This window comes from Lepus europaeus, chromosome 6, assembly GCF_033115175.1.
Source record: "Lepus europaeus isolate LE1 chromosome 6, mLepTim1.pri, whole genome shotgun sequence".
Taxonomy (NCBI): Eukaryota; Metazoa; Chordata; class Mammalia; order Lagomorpha; family Leporidae; genus Lepus; species Lepus europaeus.
This window is the reverse complement of record NC_084832.1, coordinates 97,944,430-97,968,049: the sequence shown is the minus strand read 5'-3', so window position 1 is coordinate 97,968,049 and position 23,620 is coordinate 97,944,430. Positions and strand designations below refer to the sequence as shown.

The following is a 23,620-nucleotide window of genomic DNA, read 5'->3' as shown; positions in this document are numbered from 1 at the left end:
AAAACCAAAACTAAGAGAGCCTATCCTCACTATACTGGTTTCACAAGAAGGGCTAAAAGGAGTTCTTCACATTTAAATGAAAATATGTTAAACAACACTAAAGCATTTGAAAATATAAATCTCACTCATAAAAAACAACTATAAAGACAAATATAGAATATTGTAAAACCATATGGTGGTGCACAAATCATGTTTAACACTAATATATAAACAAACAGACAAAAGTAGCAGGAATAACGATAGCCAAAGAGACTTGTTAATGGAAATACAGTATGTAAGAAAGTAATATCCAATTTTTTTTATTTGACAGGTAGAGTTATAGACAGTGAGAAAGAGAGACAGAGAGAAAGGTCCTCCTTCCTTTGGTTCACCCCCCAAATGGCTGCCAGAGCCAGCGCTGTGCTGATCCGAAACCAGGAGCCAGGTGACTCTTCCTGGTCTCCCATTCGGGTGCAGGGGCCCAAGCACTTGGGCCATCCTCCACTGCCCTCGAGGGCCACAGCAGAGAGCTGGACTGGAAGAGGAGCAACCGGGACTAGAACCTGGCCCCCATATGGGATGCTCGCATCGCAGGTAGAGGATTAACCAAGTGAGCCACAGTGCCAGCCCAGTAATATCCAATATTAATTACATAGAGTGAAGAAAAGTATAGAGTTTCTGCATATGATTGAAGTTAAGTTGCTTTCAGCTTGAAGCAGACTGGAATTGCTATAAAATATTTTACATAAATCACAGAATAACTACACATGCATGCAAAAATAGCAGATACACAAAAGAAAAAGAAAAAGGAATCAAAACATACCTCCTCAAAAACAGACAATACATGAATAAGAGAGGAACACAAGAACTATAAAACATCCAGGAAACAATAAAATAGCAATGAAATTCTTAGTTATTGGTAATTACTTAAAATGTTTTTGAACTAAAATGCTCAACCAAAAGGCACAGAGTGACTGAATGGCTAAAAAAAAAAAATTAACTGCATGCTGTCTACAAAATAGTCACTTTAGATTTAAATATATGCTAAAGAAGAAGTATTGTTGAGAGATATCTGTATAAATGGTAATATCCCACTGCATCTAATAGATCATCCAGACACAAAATCAATAGGGGATCAACATAACTGAACAACTCTATACAGCAATTGGAACTAAAAGATATATAGAGAACAATTTGCCCTATAGCAGCTGAATATTTATTCCATTCAACACATAAAATTCCCTAGGAACAATCACATGAATAGGCTACAAAGAGAATCTTAGCAATTTGAAGATTAAAATCATTCAAAATATCTTTCATATTCCTACAGGAATGAATTAGATATCATTATAAAAAAGAAAAATTCACAAATGCATGGAAATGAAGTAAAACATTCTTTTTTAAAATATTTATTTATTTATTTGAGAGGCAGAGTTACAGACAGAGAGAAGGAGAGACAGAGACAGAGGTCTTCCATCTGCTGGTTCACTCCCCAATGGCTGCAATGACCAGAGCGAGGCCGATCAGAAGCCAAGAGCCAGGAGACTCTTTTGGATCTCCCACATGGGTGCAGGGGCCCAAGCACTTGGGTCATTTTCCACTGCTTTCCCAGGCCATAGCAGGGAGCTGGGTCAGAATTGAAGCCATAAGGGATGGCAGCACTGCAGGTGGAGACTTAACCTAATGTGCCACAACATGAGCCCAGAAAACACTCTAAATTTCTATTGTGGCAAAAACATGCATTAAAAAGGAAACTAGAAAACATTCTAAGTCAAATGAAAACAAAACCAAAACACACCAAAATTATGAGAGTCAGAAAAATAAATATATATAGGGAAGTTTATAATAATAAATTCCTGTATTAACAAAGAAGAAAGATTTCAATTTTATATCTAAATTTTGATCTCAAGAAACCAGAAAAAAAAAAGAACAAAAGAAGCCCATATTAGTAGGGAAAAAATTAAAGGTTAGAGAAAATTAAATGAACTAAAGACAAAAAAAATTAAAATTCAGCAAAATTAGCAGTTGTTTTGAAAAAATTGAAAAAAATCAATGAACCATTAGCTAAATTAAGAAAAAAAAAAAAAGGAGGGGGTGGCCAGCTCTGTGGCATAGTGGGTAAAGCTGCTGCCTGCAGTGCCGGTTCGAGTCCCGGCTGCTCAACTTCCTATCCAGCTCTCTGCTATGGCCTGGGAAAGCAGTAGAAGATGGTCCAAGTGTTTGGGCCCCTGCACCAGTGTGGAAAATCTGAAAGATACTCCTGGATCCTGGCTTTGGATCAGCTCAGCTCTGGCTGTAACAGCCAGTTGGGGAGTGACCCAGCGTATGGAAGACCTCTCTCTCTCTCTTTCTCTCTCTACCTCTCTACCTCTCTGCCTCTGCCTCTCTGTAATTCTGCCTTTCAAATAAATAAATCAATCTTTAAAAAATGTATAACTATGAGTCATCATTTGATAATTCATATTACTGACTCTTTAGGTAATTTCTCTCCTTATATTGGTCAAAAGTCATTTGCTAATAAAATATTAAATATGTTAATATTCTATAATATATATGTCATTTACAATTTTTTGAATATATAGTATTATACAGTGAAGAATGTAGAGGAAGTTAACCAAACCATTGAAATAGTAAAAAGTCCCTTTGAGACCAAAAGTACTTTCCAACACGTGGGACGTCTGAGTCATGGAGCGGGGACTGCAAGGCGGCGCCCGTCATTCTTAGGCCTCCTGAACTTGTGACCTTGCATCAGCAGAAACCCGTGTGATCCACTTCTCAAGTGGTGTTGGACGGTGCTAGCCCATGCCTAACTTCCCAGAGAAGCCCTGCACTCTATACCTAACTGCCATTGCTTCTTCTGACACTCAGACCCGCTCCTCCTGATTGTACTACACTATAGAATAAAACCACCAATAATTCTGTGCAGTGGAATGAAGCCACCTGTGGAGCCTCTAAAGCTTCGGAAACTTGTGCTGTTGTGAGGCACTGAGCTGAGGTTTTTGTTTTTCGAGCTGGGTTTCCAAGTAGTCATATCACATGGAGCTGTCCAGTTGAGGTGGACCTCTGAAATGACCCAATGGCCAGCTGTTCGAGAGCAGGGATATAAGTCCACAAAACTAAAATGCTCAAGAGCTCCAAATGAAAAGGGAGGAAACAGTGAAAAAAAAAAGTGAAAAGGAGGGATCAGTAGCAGTTAAGTGACAGTTTGAGTTACCCACATCCTCCACATATCTGAGGGCCTGGATTCAAGTCCTTGCTTCTCTGCTTCCAATCCAGCTTCCTGCCCGTGCACACCCTGTACTTGGGTCTCTTCACCCACGTAGGAGACCCAGATTGAATTCTGGGTGTCTGGCTTCAATTTGGCCCAGCCTTGGCCCAGCCCCTGCTATTGCAAGCAGTTGGCATTTAAAGAGTGAACCAACATATGGGAGCACTCCCTCTTGCATCAAAATAAATAGATAAATAAATAATTAAATATTTTCTGAAACATCCATGGTTTAAAAAAGAGAGAGAGAGAAGTGTATGGAAGAAAAAACTAAAAAGAAGTCATTGGATCCTAGATAGATTTTATTTTTTAAAGATTTATTTATTTATTTATTTGAAAGGCAGAGTTATTACAGAAAAGTCTTCCATCTGTTGGTTTACTCCCCAGATGGCTGCATCGGCCAGAGCTGCGCGGATCCGAAGCCAGGAGCCAGGAGCTTCTTCCTGGTCTCCCAAGCAGGTGCAGGGGCCCAAACATTTGGGTCATCTTCTACTGCTTTCCTAGGCCATAGCAGAGAGCTGGATTGGAAATGGAGTACCCAGGACTTGAACTGGTGTCTATATGGGATGCTAGCACTGCAGATGGCAGCCTTACCTGCTAGCCATGGCACTGGCCCCCTAGATATAAAGACATAGTTAGCCAAGATGGTTTTAAGATTTTGCCTTAGGAACAGACATTTGGTGCTGTGATTGACAGTGCTTTGGATATCTGCACTCCATATCAGAAACCGTGAGTTTCGTGTCCTGACTCTATTTTTTATTCAACTTCCTGGAAGCAACAGGTGATGGCTCATGTACTTGGATCCCTGCTACCCATGTTGGAGACCTAGGCTTAGTTCAGCTTGGCCCAGCCTTGATTATTGAGGCATTTGGGGAGTGAACCAGTGGATGGAAGGCCCCTCTCTCTCTCCCTCTAATTTTCTCTCTTTCTCTCTCTCTCTCTTCCTTTTAAATAAAATGGAACTAAATTAGTAAAAATATTTTAAAATTTTGCATTGCTAAATCATAAACATATACACTATTTGCTCAGCTATGTGCTGAGGGTTGTTTGCTTTCTGCTAATGAATGTATGGATTGTACATGTCACAGTTATGTTGGGAGAGCAGGGTGGGCTCCACAGTCAAGGGCAAATGCAGGATGTTAGGTCTTGAAAAAACAGAAACATTTTATCCACCAAAACAAAACCAGTGTTTTTAAAGCCTCTCATATTTTCCCGTGGTCTGCCTATTTGTGTTGGTACTTGCAGTTTCATCATTTCCTCAATTTTTTTTTGTTTGTTTTCTGTAGAGAAAAGAACTGAAATGTTGCTCAGTAAACTCCCTTGTCTTCCTTATGCAAGAAAGGAAATCCTGACTTGAAGGCACAGCCACGGGACAAGTTAATATTCTTATGTCTCTTGGACTTGGACCTAGAAACGGATTAAGTGTTGACCTTTCCAGATTCATTTTTTCTGAATCTTCCCAACACGACACTCCTGGACTCAGGAACTGGAAATAGAGGGAGAAGCAGAGAGGGAGAGAAATAATGGACTCACCCAAATCATCTGTACTGAAGTGCACAGGTACAATTTGCACCTCTATTTTTTCTTCTGCGTATCCTTTTGATACCAGCTATAAATATAGGGAGGGTTGGACAATAGAAAAGAATTCAGTGAGGTGGGAGGGAGAAGAAGAAGGGGGAGAGAGAGAGACAGAGACAGAGAGACAGAGAGAGATCAGAAGACTTTTTTTTAACTCAAACTGCAATGGATTTTAATAAATATATTTCCCACAGATTTATCATCTTAAAAACTTTCCTTTTCCAATACAATTTCATAAGTATTAGAAGGATTTCTTCAGATTTATGAGACTGGTTTTCAATTAGAAGTTGGTGGATTGCACCTGCAAGTAAACCAAACAGCTATTTGATTTGCATATACAAAGTTGGATACAGATATTTGAATTTTTATCCTTTTTTATTTTTATTAATGTAAAGTGAAGAGAGCTCATGCATTCCATAGGTACAGTACCAAGAAGACAACCACACCTCCCTCCCTCCTACCCTCCCCCCAAACTCCCTCCCTCCCTCCCCTCTCTTCCTTGCATCAGTTTTTGTAGACACAATTTTGTATTCACAGGCTTAATTCATGACTAATCATAATATTCAACAAGTGAAAAGAGAATATTCTATGTTAAACTGGAAGCTTGCTACACTTGACTTAAATGAGCTACCAAACTGCTATTTCTACCTTTCTGCATTACGTGGTGTTCCTTTGGGCACGGCAGTTCACTTCTCTGGGACTTACTTTGTCCATAAAATATGTATTGGGAAGAGGAAAGAAATGACTAGATTATTGCTGAGGTTTTATCTGACTAATTTGTATTTGCAAAGAACTTGGAAAATATGACACTAAGAAAAAGAAAGACCAAAAAAGAAGAGAAGGGGAAGAAAGAAAAGAAAATGATAGTGAAAGAAGGAGAAAAGCCTTAAAATATGAAATTATTTTTTTAGCTGGAAGACTTAGAAATCAAAAATTCTTTAACGGAGTTCATGAGTCAGAGTCTTAAAATTAGCGAGGGGTACCAGTGGTTCTTAGAGCACAGTCCTCGGATCAGCAGCTTCGGTAGCCCCCTGAAACTTGGTGGTTCCATATCAGCTCTATCGAATTGTTAACTCTGGAGGTGAGGCTCAGCAACCTGCGGTTCCGCAAGCCTCCAAGTGATTCTGATGCATGCTGAAATTTGGGAATTACTCAATACGGTAATCGTATTACTCAATACAGTAAGTGTATTACTCAATACAATGACTCAATGCAAGTGGAAGGAAATAAGTACCTGAGTAAAAATCTTGTATCTGCTTTGCAAGTTGCGTAGGGAAGACTGACCGTGTTTGTCGTCTTTTCTTTCTACAGAGAGAGGATGCTTCTCTTCTCAAGCATTCTTTCGGACCGTTGCTGCCATCTCCATTCTCCTGCTAAGTGGCTGTTTTATCATCAGATGTGTGGGTGGGTTCTAAAGATCAAATTCAACGTGGTTCTCCCTAGTGAATATTTGTAGTAAACTCTTCCTTGCTTCCTATAGGCTCTCTACTCCTATAGAGTCTTCCAGTTTCACTCTTTCTATCTAGGCTATCCCTCAAGCCAGACACCACAACTAGTGCAGAATGATCAGTAAATTTCAGTGGCTTTTGACACATTTTTCATGATAGACATTTTTCGTCTCCTCTGTGGTTTTAAGACCTCCCCTTTGGACCCCTATCACTAGCATTAACCTCTATAGGATACTAACTTGAAGCTTGACTCACTGTTTAAGATCAGAGATACAGCTCACTACATTTTAGAAAGAAGAATAAAGAGGGCTAGAGGTGGCACAAGGAGCACAAATGTATTTGTTCTCTCTGGTCCTTTAGATATGAAATAAATTATATTCTTCTTTATAAATCAGGAAAACCATGAAATTTGAATTTGCTCCTTTCCTGGAGTAATTGAGTCCCAGTGCCTGTGCATGTGGAAGGAAAGGTGGACAGTAAGAGGCTATCGTGAGAGCTATTGGTACTTCCTTTACGAATACAAAAGGGAGCAAACTCATTGTTTTCATTAGAAATGAATCATAGGCTGGTGCCGCGGCTCAATAGGCTAATCCTCCGCCTTGCGGCGCCGGCACACAGGGTTCTAGTCCCGGTCGGGGCGCCGGATTGTGTCCCGGTTGCCCCTCTTCCAGGCCAGCTCTCTGCTGTGGCCAGGGAGTGCAGTGGAGGATGGCCCAAGTGCTTGGGTCCTGCACCCCATGGGAGACCAGGAGAAGCACCTGGCTCCTGCCATCGGATCAGCGCGGTGCGCTGGTCACAGTGCGCCAACCGCGGCGGCCATTGGAGGGTGAACCAACGGCAAAGGAAGACCTTTCTCTCTGTCTCTCTCTCTCACTGCCCACTCTGCCTGTCAAAAAAAAAAAAAAAAAGATTTATTTATTTATTTGGATTTATTTTTTTATTTGTCCACTTTGCCTGTCAAAAAAAAAAAAAAGAAAGAAATGAATCATAAACGTGCCCTGTGCCCCTTTCCTTACAGTGATTTATCGTGTTTTTCTTACCTGTGATGCGAGAAAGATCCAGCCACATGAAAACATCACACAGCTGTCCTGCTACAATGATGGATTAGGTATAACAGTCCTCAGAGTTGAACATCTGCACTTAGACATCAATATTTTTAGGCATCTACATTGACTTTTGGACAAGGGAAATATAGTGGTGCCGTATCTTATTTTTCAAAAACAAAATGTAAAATCCTCCTGTGCTGCAAGAGAATGTGAGGAGTCGATAAAAGTTCAGGAATAAAACTTTGGAAATGAAGTGAAAATTGAGGCATGAAATGTTGAGGACATTACAATAAACTTTCAGAATAAACCTGAGATGTGTGCCTTCACATCAAGCCTAAAAACAGAAGTTATTATTCCCAGGAGTATACTTAAAAAAAAAAAAAAAACCCGCCTACTTCCAAAATGAGATGAAGGAAGAAAAAACATATGGAGTAAGGAATTTGGAAAGAACTGAAGAAATATACTCCCAATGTCCTTACATGTTGTCCTGCTCCGTGTCAGCAGAATGCTGCATGGCGCTGGGAAAGTGGCTTCGTTCTCTGATATCATATCCCCACCACTGAACTGAGAGAGATCTGACTATATTTAAAAAGCTTAAAAGGCTGAAATTCTTCACTCTATGAAATTAGTAATAGGATTACATAGCAGTAGTATGACCAAGGCAGATTGCATATATGGTTGCATTTACTGATACTGACATCTAGAAAATTAGGATTATGTTGAAAAGACAAGAAAATTCCTATTTAAGTTTATTGCTATTGGATTCATCTAACGTCTTAGATAGTAACATATGGGATATGAACAAGGGCTTCTAAGATAGGAATCTTGGAATCTGGGGATGATGAACTGCATGGGTTCAGATGGAGCTTTCTCTTTTCTTAGTTTACCTGGGACACTCACTGAAACTTCTTTCCTCCTAGGTTCAGTCAAGAACTGCTGTCCGTTGAACTGGAAATATTTTCAGTCCAGCTGCTACTTCTTTTCTACTGACACCATGCCCTGGGTATCAAGTTCAAAAAGCTGTTCAAATGTGGGCGCCCACCTGGTGGTCATCAACACACAGGAGGAGCAGGTAGTTGGCGTGCACGCCCCTCCAGTGTTAGCACAACAGTCTCTGTGGGCTCCACCCCTTTTCTCACACCCATGCAGATTAGCCTCTCAATGACTCCTTGTAAAATGAATGTACGGAGGGCATGCTGTTCCTACTATTTCTGTAAGTCGTTACCTACTCTAGCTTTGTTATCATTACTAGGAGAAGCTAAGAAAAAAGTAACTTCCAAGTGGAGCTCCTTCATTAACTGATGGAGTTAGCAGAGGAGGGAACAGAAGGCTGAACACTCATTTTAGAGAGGCTGCTGTGTTTATGAAAATATATGAAACACAGCAAGCACGAAGTGTGCATTATCTCTAAGCTGTAATTAGTAATATTTTGTGCTAGATATGTACAGTAGATGTGGCCTCCTCTAACCTTAGATAAACTTTTAATCAAGAATCCCCTTCTCTGGTAAAGGTTAATTTTTGTGTTACTCTAATTTTATGTTAAGTATATTTTACCAGAATAAGAAAAAGTAGGATATGATCCTTAATGACTTCACCTTTCAGGTGTACTTATTTATTGTCTCTAGTCTCAATCCTACCTTACCTCTTTTAATAGCCATTACTTTTTACCTTTGTCCAGAATTGAACTACTTGGTCTCTTATTTTTCTATAGGAATTCCTTGCCCACACAAAACCTAGAAAGAAAGAGTTTTTCATTGGGCTGACGGACCAGGTGACTGAGGGTCAGTGGCAATGGGTAGACGGCACACCTTTTATGGAATCGCTGAGGTAACTTCCTTCCTCAAGGGGAATTTCCATGCCATCCCAAGTCCTAAAGGTAGACCACTGTCGAGGGGAGTTCTCAAAACCTCCTTCTGCTACATGGGATGCACTCAGGCGCGTCCTTGGTGGTAGCAGGTGCAGGAAGGGGAACAGCTGTTACAGAAGAGACAAGAGGAGCACAATTACATCTTCCTCCAATTTCCCGGGGCTGTGGCAAGAGCAAAGAAAAATAACAGATGGAAATGAGAAGGGGGTTAGAATTCAAGAATCATCCATTGAAAATGCAGAAGAGGCAAAGAGTGGAATCTAGAGCCCCATGCCTCCAAATTGTAGTAAATGAGGGAAAAATGGTGATTTGAGAAAAACATCAGATTCTTAGGGTGTGAAAGTGGGAATCCTACAGTAATGTCTCTTTTCTCCTCAATGGTGGCTTCACACCATTAGAACACAGAATTTATGGGTGTTCAAACATTTTGCATTCATTATTTCACCTCACATAAATTACCCTTCTCAAAGACACATCAATATTATTTATGCTCATCTGATATTTGAGGAAACCAAAGGTCAAGCGATGACTTACACAGCTAATCATCAGTAGGAGTACAGACTGGGCTGCAATGCTTTAGATAAGTTGTTCACTACAGCCCTGTGACACACTTGAAGGGTGCCCCTCGATCAACACAATGAACATGGAGAACCACACATGACTTGTGTACAAAGGAGACAACTCCATCAGGAGATCCGTTATTCCCACCACTGAGCACTCTGGGTCCATCTGTGACTTGGTGATTATATTGGGTTATTTATTTCCTCTTAACAGGATATAAAATCTCTTCTCTTTCTCAGCTTCTGGGATGTAGGGGAACCCAACAACATAGTTACCCTGGAGGATTGTGCCACCATAAGGGATTCTGCAAATCCAAAGAAAAACTGGAATGATGTACCATGTTTCTTCAATATGTTTCGTATTTGTGAAATGCCACAAATAAATAACTTGAACAAAGGAAATCTCTAAGAACAGGAGGCACGACTTAAATGTGGAACAACAAGAACATGACCACATCCACAATCCCAAAACTTGGAGATGTGCAGTGCATTTGATAAGGACTTCATAATTAACTGTTACTCTGGAGGTTGGTGTGACATTGGCACCATAGGCATAACAGTTCATGTCCCAGCTGCTCCACTTCCAGTGCAGCTTCCTGCTAATGACCTGGGAAAAACAAAGGAAGATGACTCAAATGCTTGGGATCCTAGCCCCATGGTGGGAGACCAGGAAGAAACTCCTGGATCCTGGCTTCAGTCTGGCCCAGATCTGTCCATTGCCACTATCTGGGGAGGAAACCAGCTGATGGAGGATCTTTCTCTCTCTCTCTCTCTCCCTCTCTCTCTCTCTCTCTCTCTCCCCCCCCCCTCCCTCTCCGTCTCCCTCTCTCTATAACTCTAACTTTCAAATAAATAAATAAATACATATTTCTAAAATAATTATTTATTAATTTGATGTTCATAAAAGTAAACTGTCTTCAATGCTGGAATTCATGATACTGACTGAAGTATATTTTCTCCACATTAGTTTCAGATTCTTTTCTCAGAATTTACGAAGTAATTTGCTCCCTTGAGAATGGTCATGGGGCAGGTGTCCTCCTCTGTCCCTGGGGGAGGAAGAGCACATAGGAAGATGAAGAAGAATCTGAACAAATCCTTGTAAGCTCCCCCAAGTTTCTCCCCATTACATCATATCCTTTGTCCAATCATGTTTTCCACAACTGTCAGGTTTAACTTAAAATATAAATGGATTTCCCTATTTCTTTGTGTCTTTATTTATTTATTTATTTTAAATTATTTTAAAAACAGATACAGGGAGACAGAAATAGCTGGAGAGAGATTCATTCCCCAAATACCCACAACAGCCAGGGTTAGGCCAGGGCCCAGAACTCAATCTGGGTTTCCTTGTCAGGGACCCAATACTTGTACCATCAACTGCTACCTCCCAGGATGTGAATTAGCAGGGAACTGGAATTGGGAGCTGAACCAGGACTTGAGTCAGGCACTATGATAAGGAACGTGGGTAACGCAAGTGTTGACTTAACCATTGTGCCACATGTTTGGCCTGGGGTCTTCATTCTTAAAGGCTTTGGTGTTAAATAAAACTTGGTATTAAATAAGCCTGTATGCCTTTATCTTACTAATTTGTCTTTGGTTAGGTGGGTATCAGCCACGTATCTTGAAACTGAAAAGAAAATATATTGGGGCTGGTGCTGTGGCGTAGCGGGTAAAGCTGCTGCCTGCAGCACCAGCATCCCATATGGACACCAGTTCAAGTCCTGACTGCTCCACTTCTGATCCAGTTCTCTGCCATGGCCTGGGAAATCAGTAGAAGATGGCCTAAGTCCTTGGGCCCCTGCACCCACATGGGAAGACCCAAAGGTAGCTCATGGTTCCTGGCTTCAGATGGGCTCAGCTCCGGCCATTGTGGCCACTTGAGGAGTGAACCACTGGATAGAAGATCTCTCTCTCTCTCTCTCTTTCTCTCTCTCTCTGTCTCTGTGTAACTCTGACTTTCAAATAAATAAATAAATGTTTAAATATATATATTATTTTTTCTCCCTCACAACTTCCTGAGTAAGATGGTAGGATAGCCCCAGCTGAGTGAGACCTTGTAAGGGTGAGGGAGAGTAAGGGTGGCCGAACCTTTTTTTCTAGACTAGAGAACTTCAAAAAGTTCATGAGAAGTGTTCATTGTCTTTTCATTCTATTTTCCATGAATTAAAAAATATGTATTTTACTATTTGAAAGGAAGAGAGAGAGATAAAGACACAAACATACAGAGATATCCCATCTCCTGGTTCACTCCCCAAATGGCAGCAACAGTCAAGACTGGACAAGGCCAAAGCCAGGAGCCAGAAACTCAGGGTCTCCCATGGCAGGGGGACAACTATACAAACCATCACCTGCTGCCTCACAGCACCTGCAGTAGCAGTTAGCTAGAATCAAGAGCGAAGCCATGGTTTCAAGCCACGGACTTGGATTTGAGTTGTGGGTGTTCCAAGTTGTGTCTTAACCACTGCACCAAATACCTACCCTTCTGTGAATTTTGTAGCTTCCTTACGTAACTGAGCTATCTTGTACAGTAGTGACTAGCCACAGGAGTTTATTTAACATTATCTAATTAAGTTATGCTGTAAATGTAAAATATGTCACAGTTTTTTTATAATTTAATTTGAAAAAGAATGTAAAATATGCCACTAATAATTCCATGTTGTTTACATGATAAAATGATAATAATTGGGATGCGCTGATTTAAATAAAATAAGTCATTAGAATTAATTTTGATTTCTTGATGTGGTAACTGGAAAATTTAAACACACATGGCTCATGTTTCTGACTTGCATTATTTCCTTTTGGATAGTTCTTGTCTAGAAATAGTGGTGGCTGGGGCCAGCTCTGTAGCGTAGCAGATGAGGCCGCTGCCTGTGGTGCCGGCATCCCATATGGGCACGGATTCGAGTCCCTGCTGCTCCACTTCCAGTCCAGCTCTCTGCTATGGCCTGGGAAAGCAGTAGAAGATGGCCCAAGTCCTTGGGCCCCTGCACCCATGTGGGAAGACCCAGAGGTAGACCCAGGAGGAGGCTCCTAGCTCCTGGCTTCAGATTGACACAGCTCCAGTCATTGCTGGCCATCTGGGGAGTGAACCAGCAGATGGAAGATCTCTGCCTCTGCCTATCTGTAATTCTGCCTTTCAAATAAGTAAATAAATCTTTAAAAAAGAAATAAGTAATGATAGCTTTGTTCTACTTTCTTAGCCCTTTATTCATACTGAGCTAGCTAAGACCACTAACGTATTGTTGCTTAAAAGCTGTTCTATGTGTGTGCTGGTTGCTGTCCTGGCTGCTCCTCTTCCAATCCAGGTATTTGCTTATGGCCTGGGAAAGCAGTAGAAGATGGCCCAAGTGCTTGGGCCCCTACATCTATGTGGGAGACCTGGAGGAAGCTTCTGGCTTCAGATAGGCCCAGTTCCAGCCATTGCAGCCATTTGGGGAGTGAACCAGCAAATGGAAAACCTCTCTCTCTTCCTCTCTCTGTTCTGTTTGTAACTCTCAAATAAATAAATAAATATTTAAAATAAATTTTAAAAATAGCCGTTATGGGCCGGTGCCGTGGCTCAACAGGCTAATCCTCTGCCTGTGGCGCCGGCACAGTCCCGGTTGGGGCGCCGGATTCTGTCCCGATTGCTCCTCTTCCAGTCTAGCTCTCTGCTGTGGCCCAAGAGGGCAGTGGAGGATGGCCCAGGTCCTTGGGCCCTGCACCCGCATGGGAGACCAGGAGAAGCACTTGGCTCCTGGCTTCAGATCAGCGCAGCTATTGGAGGGGTAAACCAACAGAAAAAGGAAGACCTTTCTCTCTGTCTCTCTCTCTCACTGTCCACTCTGCCTGTCCAAAAAAAAAAAAAAAGCTGTTATAGTGAGCACCTTGTTTTGTTCTTGATTTGAAAAAAGCACTTCTAATGATTTATCATTCAGTATAATAGTTGCTATGGGTTTAGGGTAGATAGCTCGTAGAAAATTCCTTTCATGCTTATTTGTTAAGTGTTTTATATTAGGTTTATTAATTTTTTAAAGATTTATTTATTTACTTGAAAGTCAGAGTTACAGAAAGAGAGAGAGAGAGAGGTCTTCCATCCACTGGTTCACTCCCCAGATGGCCACAATGGCCGGAGCTGCACCGATATGAAGCCAGAATCCAGGAGTTTCTTCCTGGTATCCCACACGGGTGCAGAGGTCCAAGGACTTGGGCCATCTTCTACTGCTTTCCCAGGCCATAGCAGAGAGCTGGACTGGAAGTGGAGCAGACGGGACTCGAATTGGCGCCCATATGGGATGCTGGCACTGTAGGTGGTGGCTTTACCTGTTAGGCCACAGCACCGGTCCCAGAAGGTCTATTAATTTTAATAAATAATTACTATGATTTGAATGTGGTTTAAATGTGTCCCCTGTAATGTCACGTACCAGGAGCTTGATCTCCAGTGTGAAATGTTGCTGGGTGGGGGAGCCTTTAATGTGGGTCCTAATGGAAGCTAACTAGGTCACTGGGGGCTCTGCCCTTGGGAGATCACCGTAGTTTTCATGGGACTGCAGTTGGTACACACACACACACACACACCCAGCTGTAAGCCTGGCCTGTGGCTCCTCTTGCTTCTTAGTTCATCATATGATTGCTGGCTCCCTCTCACTCACACTCCTGCCATGATGCTGGAAAACCCCTCACTGGAGGTAAACAGATGGGATTGTCTGATCTTGGACTCTCAAGTTCCAAAACTATAAATAAGCCTCTTTTTTTTTTATATTAACTAGCCTTATTTTTATGAAACTATTATCACTGTGAAGAAGAGAGTTGCCGTAGAGTTGGGAACAGACTAAAAGGATCTCAGGGTGGCCACAGGGAGACCAAAAGCCGTTGCAATAATCCAGAGGAGAGAGATGGTAGATTGTTATGTGGTGGTGGCCATGCAGGCAGAGAAAGAGGATCAGCAGTTGGAGACAAAATCTACAGATACAAACGTAGCCATAAACACATAAATTCACAAAGAGCTCACATTTTATTGACAACCGAATCTCTACTTATATAAAATTTTATACAAATTAAAAATGAATAGTAGTAACTATACAAAACTCATTAGCATCCACATATGGTTACTACAAGAGATTTTTTTCTCTCTCTCTTTTTAAAAATTTTTTTAATTTGAGAAGCAGAGTCACAGAGAGAGAGGGAGAGACAGAAAGGTCTTCCATCTGCTGGCTCACCCCCAAAATGGCAGCAATGGCCAGAGCTGGGACGATCTGAAGCCAGGAACCAGAAACGTCTTCTGGGTTTCCAATGTGGATGCAGGGGCCCAAGCACCTGGGCCATCCTCTACCGCCCTCCAAAGCCATTATCAGGGAGCTGGATTGGAAGAGGAGCAGCTGGGACACAAACTGGCGCCCTTATTAGATGCCAGCGCCACAGGCAGTGGCTTAGCCTACTAAGCCACAGCACTGGCCCCAACATATTTTATATTATATAATTTAATGAAGATGTCAAATACAATTAAAGTTACTTAGCACCACTTCAGCTACAAGAATCAGCTTTAATGTAGACATCCACAGTTGTGACCACAAATAACCAAATATCAATATTCCAAACCAGAAAAACAATAACTAATATACAAAATAATTCTTTTAAACGAGTGGTACAGAAGTTAGATTAAAAATTTGCTGCTTAAAAGTTTTCAGTTGAGATCTAAGACAGATCAGCCGATTAAAAATTTTAAGAAAGACCACCATATTCTGTTGAAGTCAGATGTGATTGATATACAACACTGCATACATCAGGAAAATATAATTTCAGATCATCAAAAAAGTAACACTCTTGCTACTTTAAACTACAGCTGAATAGCTCCAAAGAGCATTTTAACAAATGATTTATAAATAGGTTAAAAATCTAAATCTAATTCAAGCTAAATGAAAACATTAATAAAATGGAACTTCAAATAATTAAATATTATTTATCTCAGCCAAGTACAGAGGCCAAGTTACTCCAAGTAACTTTTCTGTTATACTAACTGGAATATAGTTCATCTTTAATGAAGGGTGAGCTGGCTATACTCCTGGACTATCATAAACCAGCACTATGAACAGGGGTCCTTCAGTTTCAGAAGGCCTTTGCTCCCTTGGCTATAGCGTTGAAGAAATTCAGTTAAGGTGTTCTGAAAGAAACTTTATCACTCAACGTAGCTTACAACTCACTGTTCTGAAAAGATAAGAAGTAAAATTTTTAAAAGGTATACGGGCTTTCTTTGTCTACTTGTGCAATCACATACTTTAGATCTGTTCCGTACTGCTGTTCTGGAAAATTTTGCTCACAGAATGTCTGTGTAAGGTCTGATGCTACTAAAAAGTCTAAAAATGAAGCATCAGACAGTAAAAATGTCAATTAAAAACTTTAAAACACTTTCATATTTGCATTAAAAAATTATTTGCCACTATCAGTCAGAATACATCCCATCTTTATGTTTTAGTAGATAAGATTCTGAGCAGAATAATGACCAAAAAGTCTTGTTTTTAAGCCATTCTGTGAAGATATGAAATCAAGGCACACCAACTGCAAAGGAAATACCTTCAAACCCCATAAGAAAGCAAAAATAATGAAAATTTTTTCTCACGAAAAAGATGATTCCTTCCAAAACACCATACAACCCACATGTTTGAAAACACATTGGTGCACACACATTATCTTGATGAACTGAACAGAAATAAATGACACCATCATGACTGAAAATGCTCTGAGACCCAGTAGGTTTTTCCCAATAATGTGCATTCTGCACTGAAGAAATTGGTTCTTTGCTGTCTCCCTTGGAACGCTCATTTCACAGGTTTCTAGCTGAATGCCATTCCAGGTATCTTACAAATCCTACTTGTCTCAAAGTTACAAGGAAAATCACTCCAGGCCCATTTATCTTGATCATTAACAAGGATAACACAGTTTTTTTCTTGGGAGTCGCTGGGTTTTTTCTTATGCCAGAATCTGAAAGAAAAATATAGAGAAATAGACATAGGATAAATAGGTACAGGTATAAATATAGATTTAGAGGAACTCCAAAAGTTTGCAGGAAATGGAATTAAACAATGAGTGAATTTTGGTGAAAAAATTTGAAATTCACAGTTTTTCATAATATGTCCTTTCCATGAAGTTTTTTGAGGACCTCTTGAATAGATATAGACATCTAAAGACAATCCAGCCGGCGCCGCAGCTCACTGGGCTAATCCTCCGCCTTGCGGCGCCTGCACACCGGGTTCTAATCCCGGTCGTGGTGCCAGATTCTGTCCCGGTTGCCCCTCTTCCAGGCCAGCTCTCTGCTGTGGCCCAGGAGTGTTTGGGCCCTGCACCCCATGGGAGACCAGGAGGAAGCACCTGGCTTCTGCCTTCGGATCAGTGCAGTGCGCCAGCCGCAGCACACCAGCCGCAGCGGCCATTGGAGGGTGAACCAACGGCAAAAGGAAGACCTTTCTCTCTGTCTCTCTCTCTCTCACTGTCCACTCTGCCTGTCAAAACATAAAAAAAAAGACAATCCAAAGAAAATGCCTCTGGTGAATGATATAGGCTAGCCTGCTCAATGCAATAGGCATTGGCCACATGTAACTATTGGGCACTTGAAATGTGGCTTCTCTAGTGCTTTGGGTATTTAGTGCATACTATATTTTGAAGACTTAATACCAAAAAAGGATGCAAAATATCTCAATAATTATTATATATTGATTATATATTCAAGTCCTATTTGTAAGTGTTGTATTAAATACATTATTAATTTTTTGAGATTTATTTATTTGAAAGGCAGAGCAATGGAGAAAAGGGAAAAAAACAGTTCACTCCCCAAATGTCCATAATAGCTAGAGCTGGGCCAGACCAAAGCCAGAGACCAGGAACTCCATCCTGGTCTCCTACAGGGGTTGCAGGGGTCTACATACTTGGACCATCTTCCCCTGCCCTCCCAGGCACATTAGCAGGAAGCTGGATTGGAAGTGGAGCAGCTAGGACTTGAACCAGTACTCACATATGGGATACTGGCATCACAAACAATGGTTTACCCCACTATGCCACAATGCTGGTCACAATTATTAATTATGGATACAATATTACAATGAATTTAATTTGCTTCTTTTTTTCTTAATGTGGCTACTAGAACATTTTTAATTGCATATGGCTATATATTTATATTAGAAAATGCTGGTTCCATGGAGGAAAATGACAACGTTATATCTCTTTCAAAAACATTTTTTGTCTCTTATCATGTAGCTTATCCAAACATCAAGCCTAAGGTAAAAAACATTGCATAATTCCCACACTCTTCATTTGTTCATTGATATTGTACAAATAATACTGAAAATTTCATTAATGTCATAGGATCATTCTGCAACTGGGACACAGCTTATGGAGGTTACTCAACACATAGTAGTCTAGTCCCAGAAAATATTTTACATCAGGGTATCTCACCCCAAAACAGATTCTTTTTTTAAAAGATTTATTTATTTAATGAAAGGAAGAGTTACAGAGAGGCAAAGGCTGAGAGAAAGAATCTTCCGTCCCCTGATTCTCTCCCCAGATGGCTGCAATGACCGGAGCTGTGCCGATCTGAAGTCAGGAGCCAGGAGCTTCTTCCGGGTCTCCCAAGCGGGTACAGGGGCCCAAGCATCTGGGCCATCTTCTACTGCTTTCCCAGGCCATAGCAGAGAGCTGGACTGGAAGTGGAGCATCAGGACTTGAACCGGCGCCCATATGGAATTGCTGGCACAGCAGGTGGCAGCTTTATCCGCTACGCCACAGCGCCAGTCCCCCAGTACAGAATCTTGCCACCTTCTTCTCACCTTTGCCTATAAAACCCCCTGGCCCAGTCAAGATACTCACGTCATGTGTGGGTTAAATGGTGTCTGGTCTACCCAGCACCATTGACCTTCAGTCTTCTCATCAGTAAGTCCCAGGAAATATGAATATTGTCTGTCCAAAAATGGAGTAATAAAGTTCTGCACAAAAACCATAAATTTTTATGAATATGTTTACACTTATCAGCTAATGACATGCTGGAGAAAAAGAAAATACATCAAATAGATAACAGGCTAAGCACAAAACCTTTGGCTTCAGATAGATCTCTTTCAAATCCTTCTTGTAATGTTAGTAAGTGCTTTAATCACACCAAACTCCTAGCTTTCTCATCTCCAAAAAGGATAACTCTGCTATTTCATAGAGTTACTTTAAAGATTGGGATACTACTCTCAACCCTCTTAGCACAATGCTTAACAGTGTGGTTATTTTTTAGACAGTTTTGTTTTTTTTAATTTGCCTTCTTGTTTGTGTACTTCATTAAAGCATTAATTCCATTTTATTTAGAATCAGTGAATTTATAGGTTGCAAAGCCAAGGAGAGAAAATTCTCAAGGAAGCTCTGTTCACCAAGACAAGCATAGAATCTAGGTCTGGGTACATTTATGTAAATATTTCACATAAGGAAATAAGTTTCAGCTTTTAAAGAATTGAATTTACTGAAAGATTTGTATTTAGAATTAGAACCATGCAGCTGAACTATTTTTCCTATACTTTATTTTGAGAAGCTATTTCAGTCTTTATTAACCACGTATTGATTTGTGCATGCACCATTTATCAAGTCCTGTCCAGTGTGCCTGACACTGCACAGGACATTGAAGATGTAAAAATGAGCAAAATGTGGCCCCAGCCCTCCCACCAGGTAGAAATCACTGGGTAAGAGGGAGTCATTAAGAGACAATTACAGTAAACTGGAATAAAATAAAAATTGAGATAAATGCTGTGCTGTGCGTAAGTACCACCATTGTACCTCCAACTTAGAAGACGGAGGGTGGAGTAGGGAGGCAGTCCAGCTATTTTTCTGGAGGAAATAGCCCACCAGTGAAATCTGAAGAGACCAGAAGTTGGTCACATAAGGAAAAAGGGAAGAGGAAGGACGTGGCTCAGTGGGTAAGACACCACCAGGGGCATTTGCAACCCATATTGGAGCGCCTGGGTTTGAGTCCCTGCTCTGCTCCCGATACAGCTTTCAACTGATGTGCATCCTGGAAGGCAGCAGGTGACAGCTCAAGTACTTGGGCTTCTGCCACTCAGATGGGAAACGTGGACGGAGTCAGTTTTGGGCTCTCAGCTTTGTTCCATTTCAGGTATTTAGCCCATGAGCGAGTGGATAGCAAAGAAATTTCTCTTTCTCTGCAAGAAGATTCGAAGCAGTGGAGAAACTGGTGGGAGCCCCAGACACACCTGCTCAGCCTCTGTGCCGATGGTCGCCAGGTGGGCCCCCAGCCCTGAGCAGTTCCTCTCGCTCTCAGTCCACGTCCTGTTGTCGTTAAGAGGCAGGTAGCAGTTGGACTGGAAGGCTCTCCAGCCAACAGGACAGCAGTTCCAGTAGCTCCCTCGGGTGAAAATTGAAATGGAAATCATTTAAAAAGGATCCTCTCATCTGTTCTGAATATGAACATTTGTGGGAATAACCATGATCACCAAAATCATCCTCCCAAGAAAATCCTAAACAGTATGCTTCTAAACAGAGGTATCCGAATCCACATAGTGCCTATCAGAAAAGTACGAAGTCCTCTCTTAGAAGACGTGATCCGCGCTTCCAAAGCAAAGCCTGAACAGGGCCAAGAATCTGCCAAAACACAAACCTTTTCCCCATTCTCTCAGATGAGATTTTGCAAATGCTAGAATAATGAAACAAAGATAAAGACATCTCAGCAAAATTATATATTTTAAAAAGAAATTGCCCTGGTGATATTTTCCCTGAACCAAAGGAAAATACAAGCAAATTAATTCTATGTTTGGAATGTCAAAAATATCCCTAAATGCATTCTGTTTTATACTCCAATGATTCAGCTAATTAGTCAAGAGAAATAATTCTATCTCAAGTTACTGTTCCTTCCTCTACCGGATTAGCATTTTATGTTATTTTTAGTCGTTCCTGTTACTGACATTCCTTAAATCAGATAATGAATTTGAATGGATATGAAAATAAGAAAGAAATTCTCTTATGCTTTCTGCTCTCTGTACCTTTTGGTTCTGATTTCTCTCTGATGCATCTGAGCTCCTTGTGGTAGGCTGGAAACTTGAACACTCCCATGCTTCTCTTACAGCGTAGAAAGTTGTGACTCGTCACTGCCGAAGAGGAAAAACAGTTGGTTTCTGTTCTCTACAGAACCGCTTATTCATGAGTGGAGCCAGCTTCTCTAATCTTTCTTTTACCTTCATCCTTAAGATCCACACGTTCTCTTTTCTATCTATTCAGTTCAGTTCTGGTGCCAGGTGAATTTTGCTGAAAGCTAATATCTTTAGTATCATATTGCTCATTTTGTGTGTTTTACATGGGAAGATTTGCAACTTTTAGGGATGTGTGATTTTAATAAGGCATAGTTTCTCCTCAGAATTTGTAATTGTGTCACATGGTTACAGCTAAATGACAGGAAGAAATCTTGGGGTTCCATTATACAATATAGTGACTACAGATACTGAGAATATAGTGTGTATTTCTCTCTTTTTTATTTTTATTTTATTTCTTTATTTTCTATTTCTCTCTAAAAAAAAAAAAGACTGGAATGTAGGATTTTGGATTTTTTCCCACAAGCAGAAACTTTAGATATTTGAGGAGATGGATATATTTACTCTGAATGGACATTACACGATGTATACATGTATTAAAACATCACATGGGATCCCAGAGCTTTGAAAAATTTTATGTCTGTTAACCAAATTGTTAACAAAAAAAGTTCAGAAAAAAAAAGAATTTGTGTTAGAATGGCGATTTGTGTGTGTGTGTGTATTAAGATAGTTAGGCAAAGTTTTATGAGCCTTACACATTTATTTTTCTAATATCTTTAATTTGAAGCATGACCAAATGTTCCACAAGGGAGAACCATATGCATTCTGCGTAGTCCGTCACTGTAATGCCAACTCTCCAAGTAACAAGGCCCAGCTCAGGACACAGCAAGTCGCCAAGGCCTCAGTGGCCTCCTGATCCCCCACAGAATCCGCTCCCTGCCCTTGAAAGGTAACCGTTGTGTGGCTTTTAAAGTAACTACTCTCTAATTTGCTCCACAGTTTTACCTCTTAATAAAATATATCCAAAACATAGAAACCGCAGTTTCCTGCTTTTGAACTTTCTGTAGTAGGAATCCCAGGGTATGCTTCTGCCTTCTGCTCAGGTTGCTGCCCAGCGTTACCCATGTTGGTCCCTGCAGGCGTAATTCACTGTGCGCACTGTTAGCAGGTGACCTACTGCCTGAGGTGATAGAGCCTGTGGCCTCTGCTTCCTGTGGTTATTTCCATTTTCTTCAGTGCTGGCTATTGAGAACTATACTACCCCAGCCATTTTGGATCATGTATACTAGAGCACACAAGCATGTACTTCCATGTGTATTCACCTGGGAATGAAACTGTGTGGAGAGACCCAGAGGAAGCTCCTTGCTCCTGGCTCCAGGCTCATGGATTCAGATTGGCGCAGCTCCAGCCATTGCCGCCATCTGGGGAGTGAAGTGAACTGGCGGATGGAAGACCTCTCTCTCTCTGTCTCTGTCTCTCTCTCTCTCTCTCTCTCTCTCTGACTTTCAAATAAATAAATCATTTTTAAAAGATTTTTCATTTATTTATTTGAGAGGTAAACTCAAGACCCTGAAGGCATTATATATTGATATATAGGCCAGCGCCGTGGCTTAACAGGCTAATCCTCCACCTTGCGGTGCTGGCACACCGGGTTCTAGTCCTGGTCGGGGCACCGGATTCTGTCCTGGTTGCCCCTCTTCCAGGCCAGCTCTCTGCTATGGCCAGGGAGTGCAGTGGAGGATGGCCCAAGTGCTTGGGCCCTGCACCCGCATGGGAGACCAGGAAGAAGTACCTGGCTCCTGGCTTCGGATCAGCACAATGCGCCGGCCACAGCGGCCATTGGAGAGTGAACCAACAGCAAAAAGGAAGACCTTTCTCTCTGTCTCTCTCTCTCTCTCACTATGCACTCTGCCTGTCCAAAAAAAAAAAGATTGATATATAAGGGAGAAATCAAGATAGCAAAAGGCTTAGAGTAAGTTTCGAAGGTAGTTTGTGAAAATAATTCAAGGTGAGTTCCACTTAATGTAATAACTTACCCAAACAGCTTGCAATGAAACAGGCACTGAAAAGTGAGATGCAAACAGCAGCAATGGCCCACGGAATCAACTGGGGATGCTGGTTTCCTTCCATTGGGACAAAAAGAAAAATAAATAAGTCACCCTCCCTCATCCACAATTTCTACGGAAGGCATTTCTACCAAGGAGGAAGCTAACAATGAAAGCGCCCAAATCATTTTAGATTTAGAGCAGATATCAAATATTTCCTCTCAATCAATAAACGTTAGATAAGAAAGAAAATGTAAAATTTTTATTTCCAATTTTGAAAAAGGAAAGTCTTTTATATGTAAGATACAAAATCCTAAAGCCATAAAATATTTGATAATTTGGGTATTTGACACAAATAATGTGAGAAGGCAGGGAACACATGGAAGAAAAAAGAAAAATCTTATCATAATATTAATATCCAGATTGCATAGAGAATTTTAAAAACCAATTATGTAGTTAAGCAAAACTGAGGAAGAAATAGGCTGGAAATGTGATTCACTGAGACTAGAAATGGTCAGCAAATGAATAAAAGCACACGCAATCAGGGGACTGTAGACAAAACATGTGTGGCTGTTTTTGACATATCTGATTTAAAAGTGAATTTAAAACATGCAGTGTTGGCCATGTTGAGGAGAAATACGCACTCTGGAAATAAATCCTAACTGCTGCTGCAACTGCAAATTAGAGAAAGCTGGATTGTAAGTTAGAAAAAAATGATCCTTTAAAAGGATCAATTTAGTATCATTTATCAGTTTTTAGATGCATTATATTTGCCACAACATTTTGAATTCTA

The 23,620-nt window shown here is 40.9% G+C and overlaps 2 protein-coding genes across 2 annotated transcripts; one reads left to right on the top strand and one right to left on the bottom strand.

Moving 5' to 3' along the window:
* Positions 1 to 4,767: 4,767 nt before the first annotated feature.
* CLEC4E (C-type lectin domain family 4 member E) lies at positions 4,768 to 10,152 on the top strand. Its single transcript, XM_062195199.1, has 6 exons — positions 4,768 to 4,804; positions 6,134 to 6,226; positions 7,289 to 7,378; positions 8,237 to 8,388; positions 9,028 to 9,143; positions 9,984 to 10,152. The coding sequence occupies exons 1-6, from the start codon at positions 4,768 to 4,770 to the stop codon at positions 10,150 to 10,152; spliced, it is 657 nt and encodes a 218-aa protein (XP_062051183.1).
* A 6,397-nt stretch (positions 10,153 to 16,549) lies between these two features.
* On the bottom strand, positions 16,550 to 22,912 carry CLEC4D (C-type lectin domain family 4 member D). The gene is made up of 5 exons (XM_062195437.1): positions 22,819 to 22,912; positions 20,729 to 20,842; positions 19,952 to 20,103; positions 18,576 to 18,691; positions 16,550 to 16,697 (listed from the first exon to the last, which is right to left on the bottom strand). Exons 1-5 carry the CDS (start codon positions 22,910 to 22,912, stop codon positions 16,550 to 16,552), a joined length of 624 nt encoding a protein of 207 aa, XP_062051421.1.
* Between the last annotated feature and the right edge of the window lie 708 nt (positions 22,913 to 23,620).

What these genes read in the sequence shown, in the direction of transcription:
- CLEC4D (XM_062195437.1), bottom strand. Translation starts at nt 22,912, where the DNA reads ATGGAAGGAAACCAGCATCCCCAGTTGATTCCGTGGGCCATTGCTGCT. An exon ending in TTTCATTGCAAGCTGTTTGG is followed by an intron (nt 20,843 to 22,818) that starts GTAAGTTATTAC and finishes CCTCTTCGGCAG; the next exon opens with TGACGAGTCACAACTTTCTA. An exon ending in CCATTTAACCCACACATGAC is followed by an intron (nt 16,698 to 18,575) that starts GTGAGTATCTTG and finishes TTTTTCTTTCAG; the next exon opens with ATTCTGGCATAAGAAAAAAC.
- CLEC4E (XM_062195199.1), top strand. Translation starts at nt 4,768, where the DNA reads ATGGACTCACCCAAATCATCTGTACTGAAGTGCACAG. An exon ending in TTTTATCATCAGATGTGTGG is followed by an intron (nt 6,227 to 7,288) that starts GTGGGTTCTAAA and finishes CTTTCCTTACAG; the next exon opens with TGATTTATCGTGTTTTTCTT. An exon ending in CTGCTACAATGATGGATTAG is followed by an intron (nt 7,379 to 8,236) that starts GTATAACAGTCC and finishes CTTTCCTCCTAG; the next exon opens with GTTCAGTCAAGAACTGCTGT.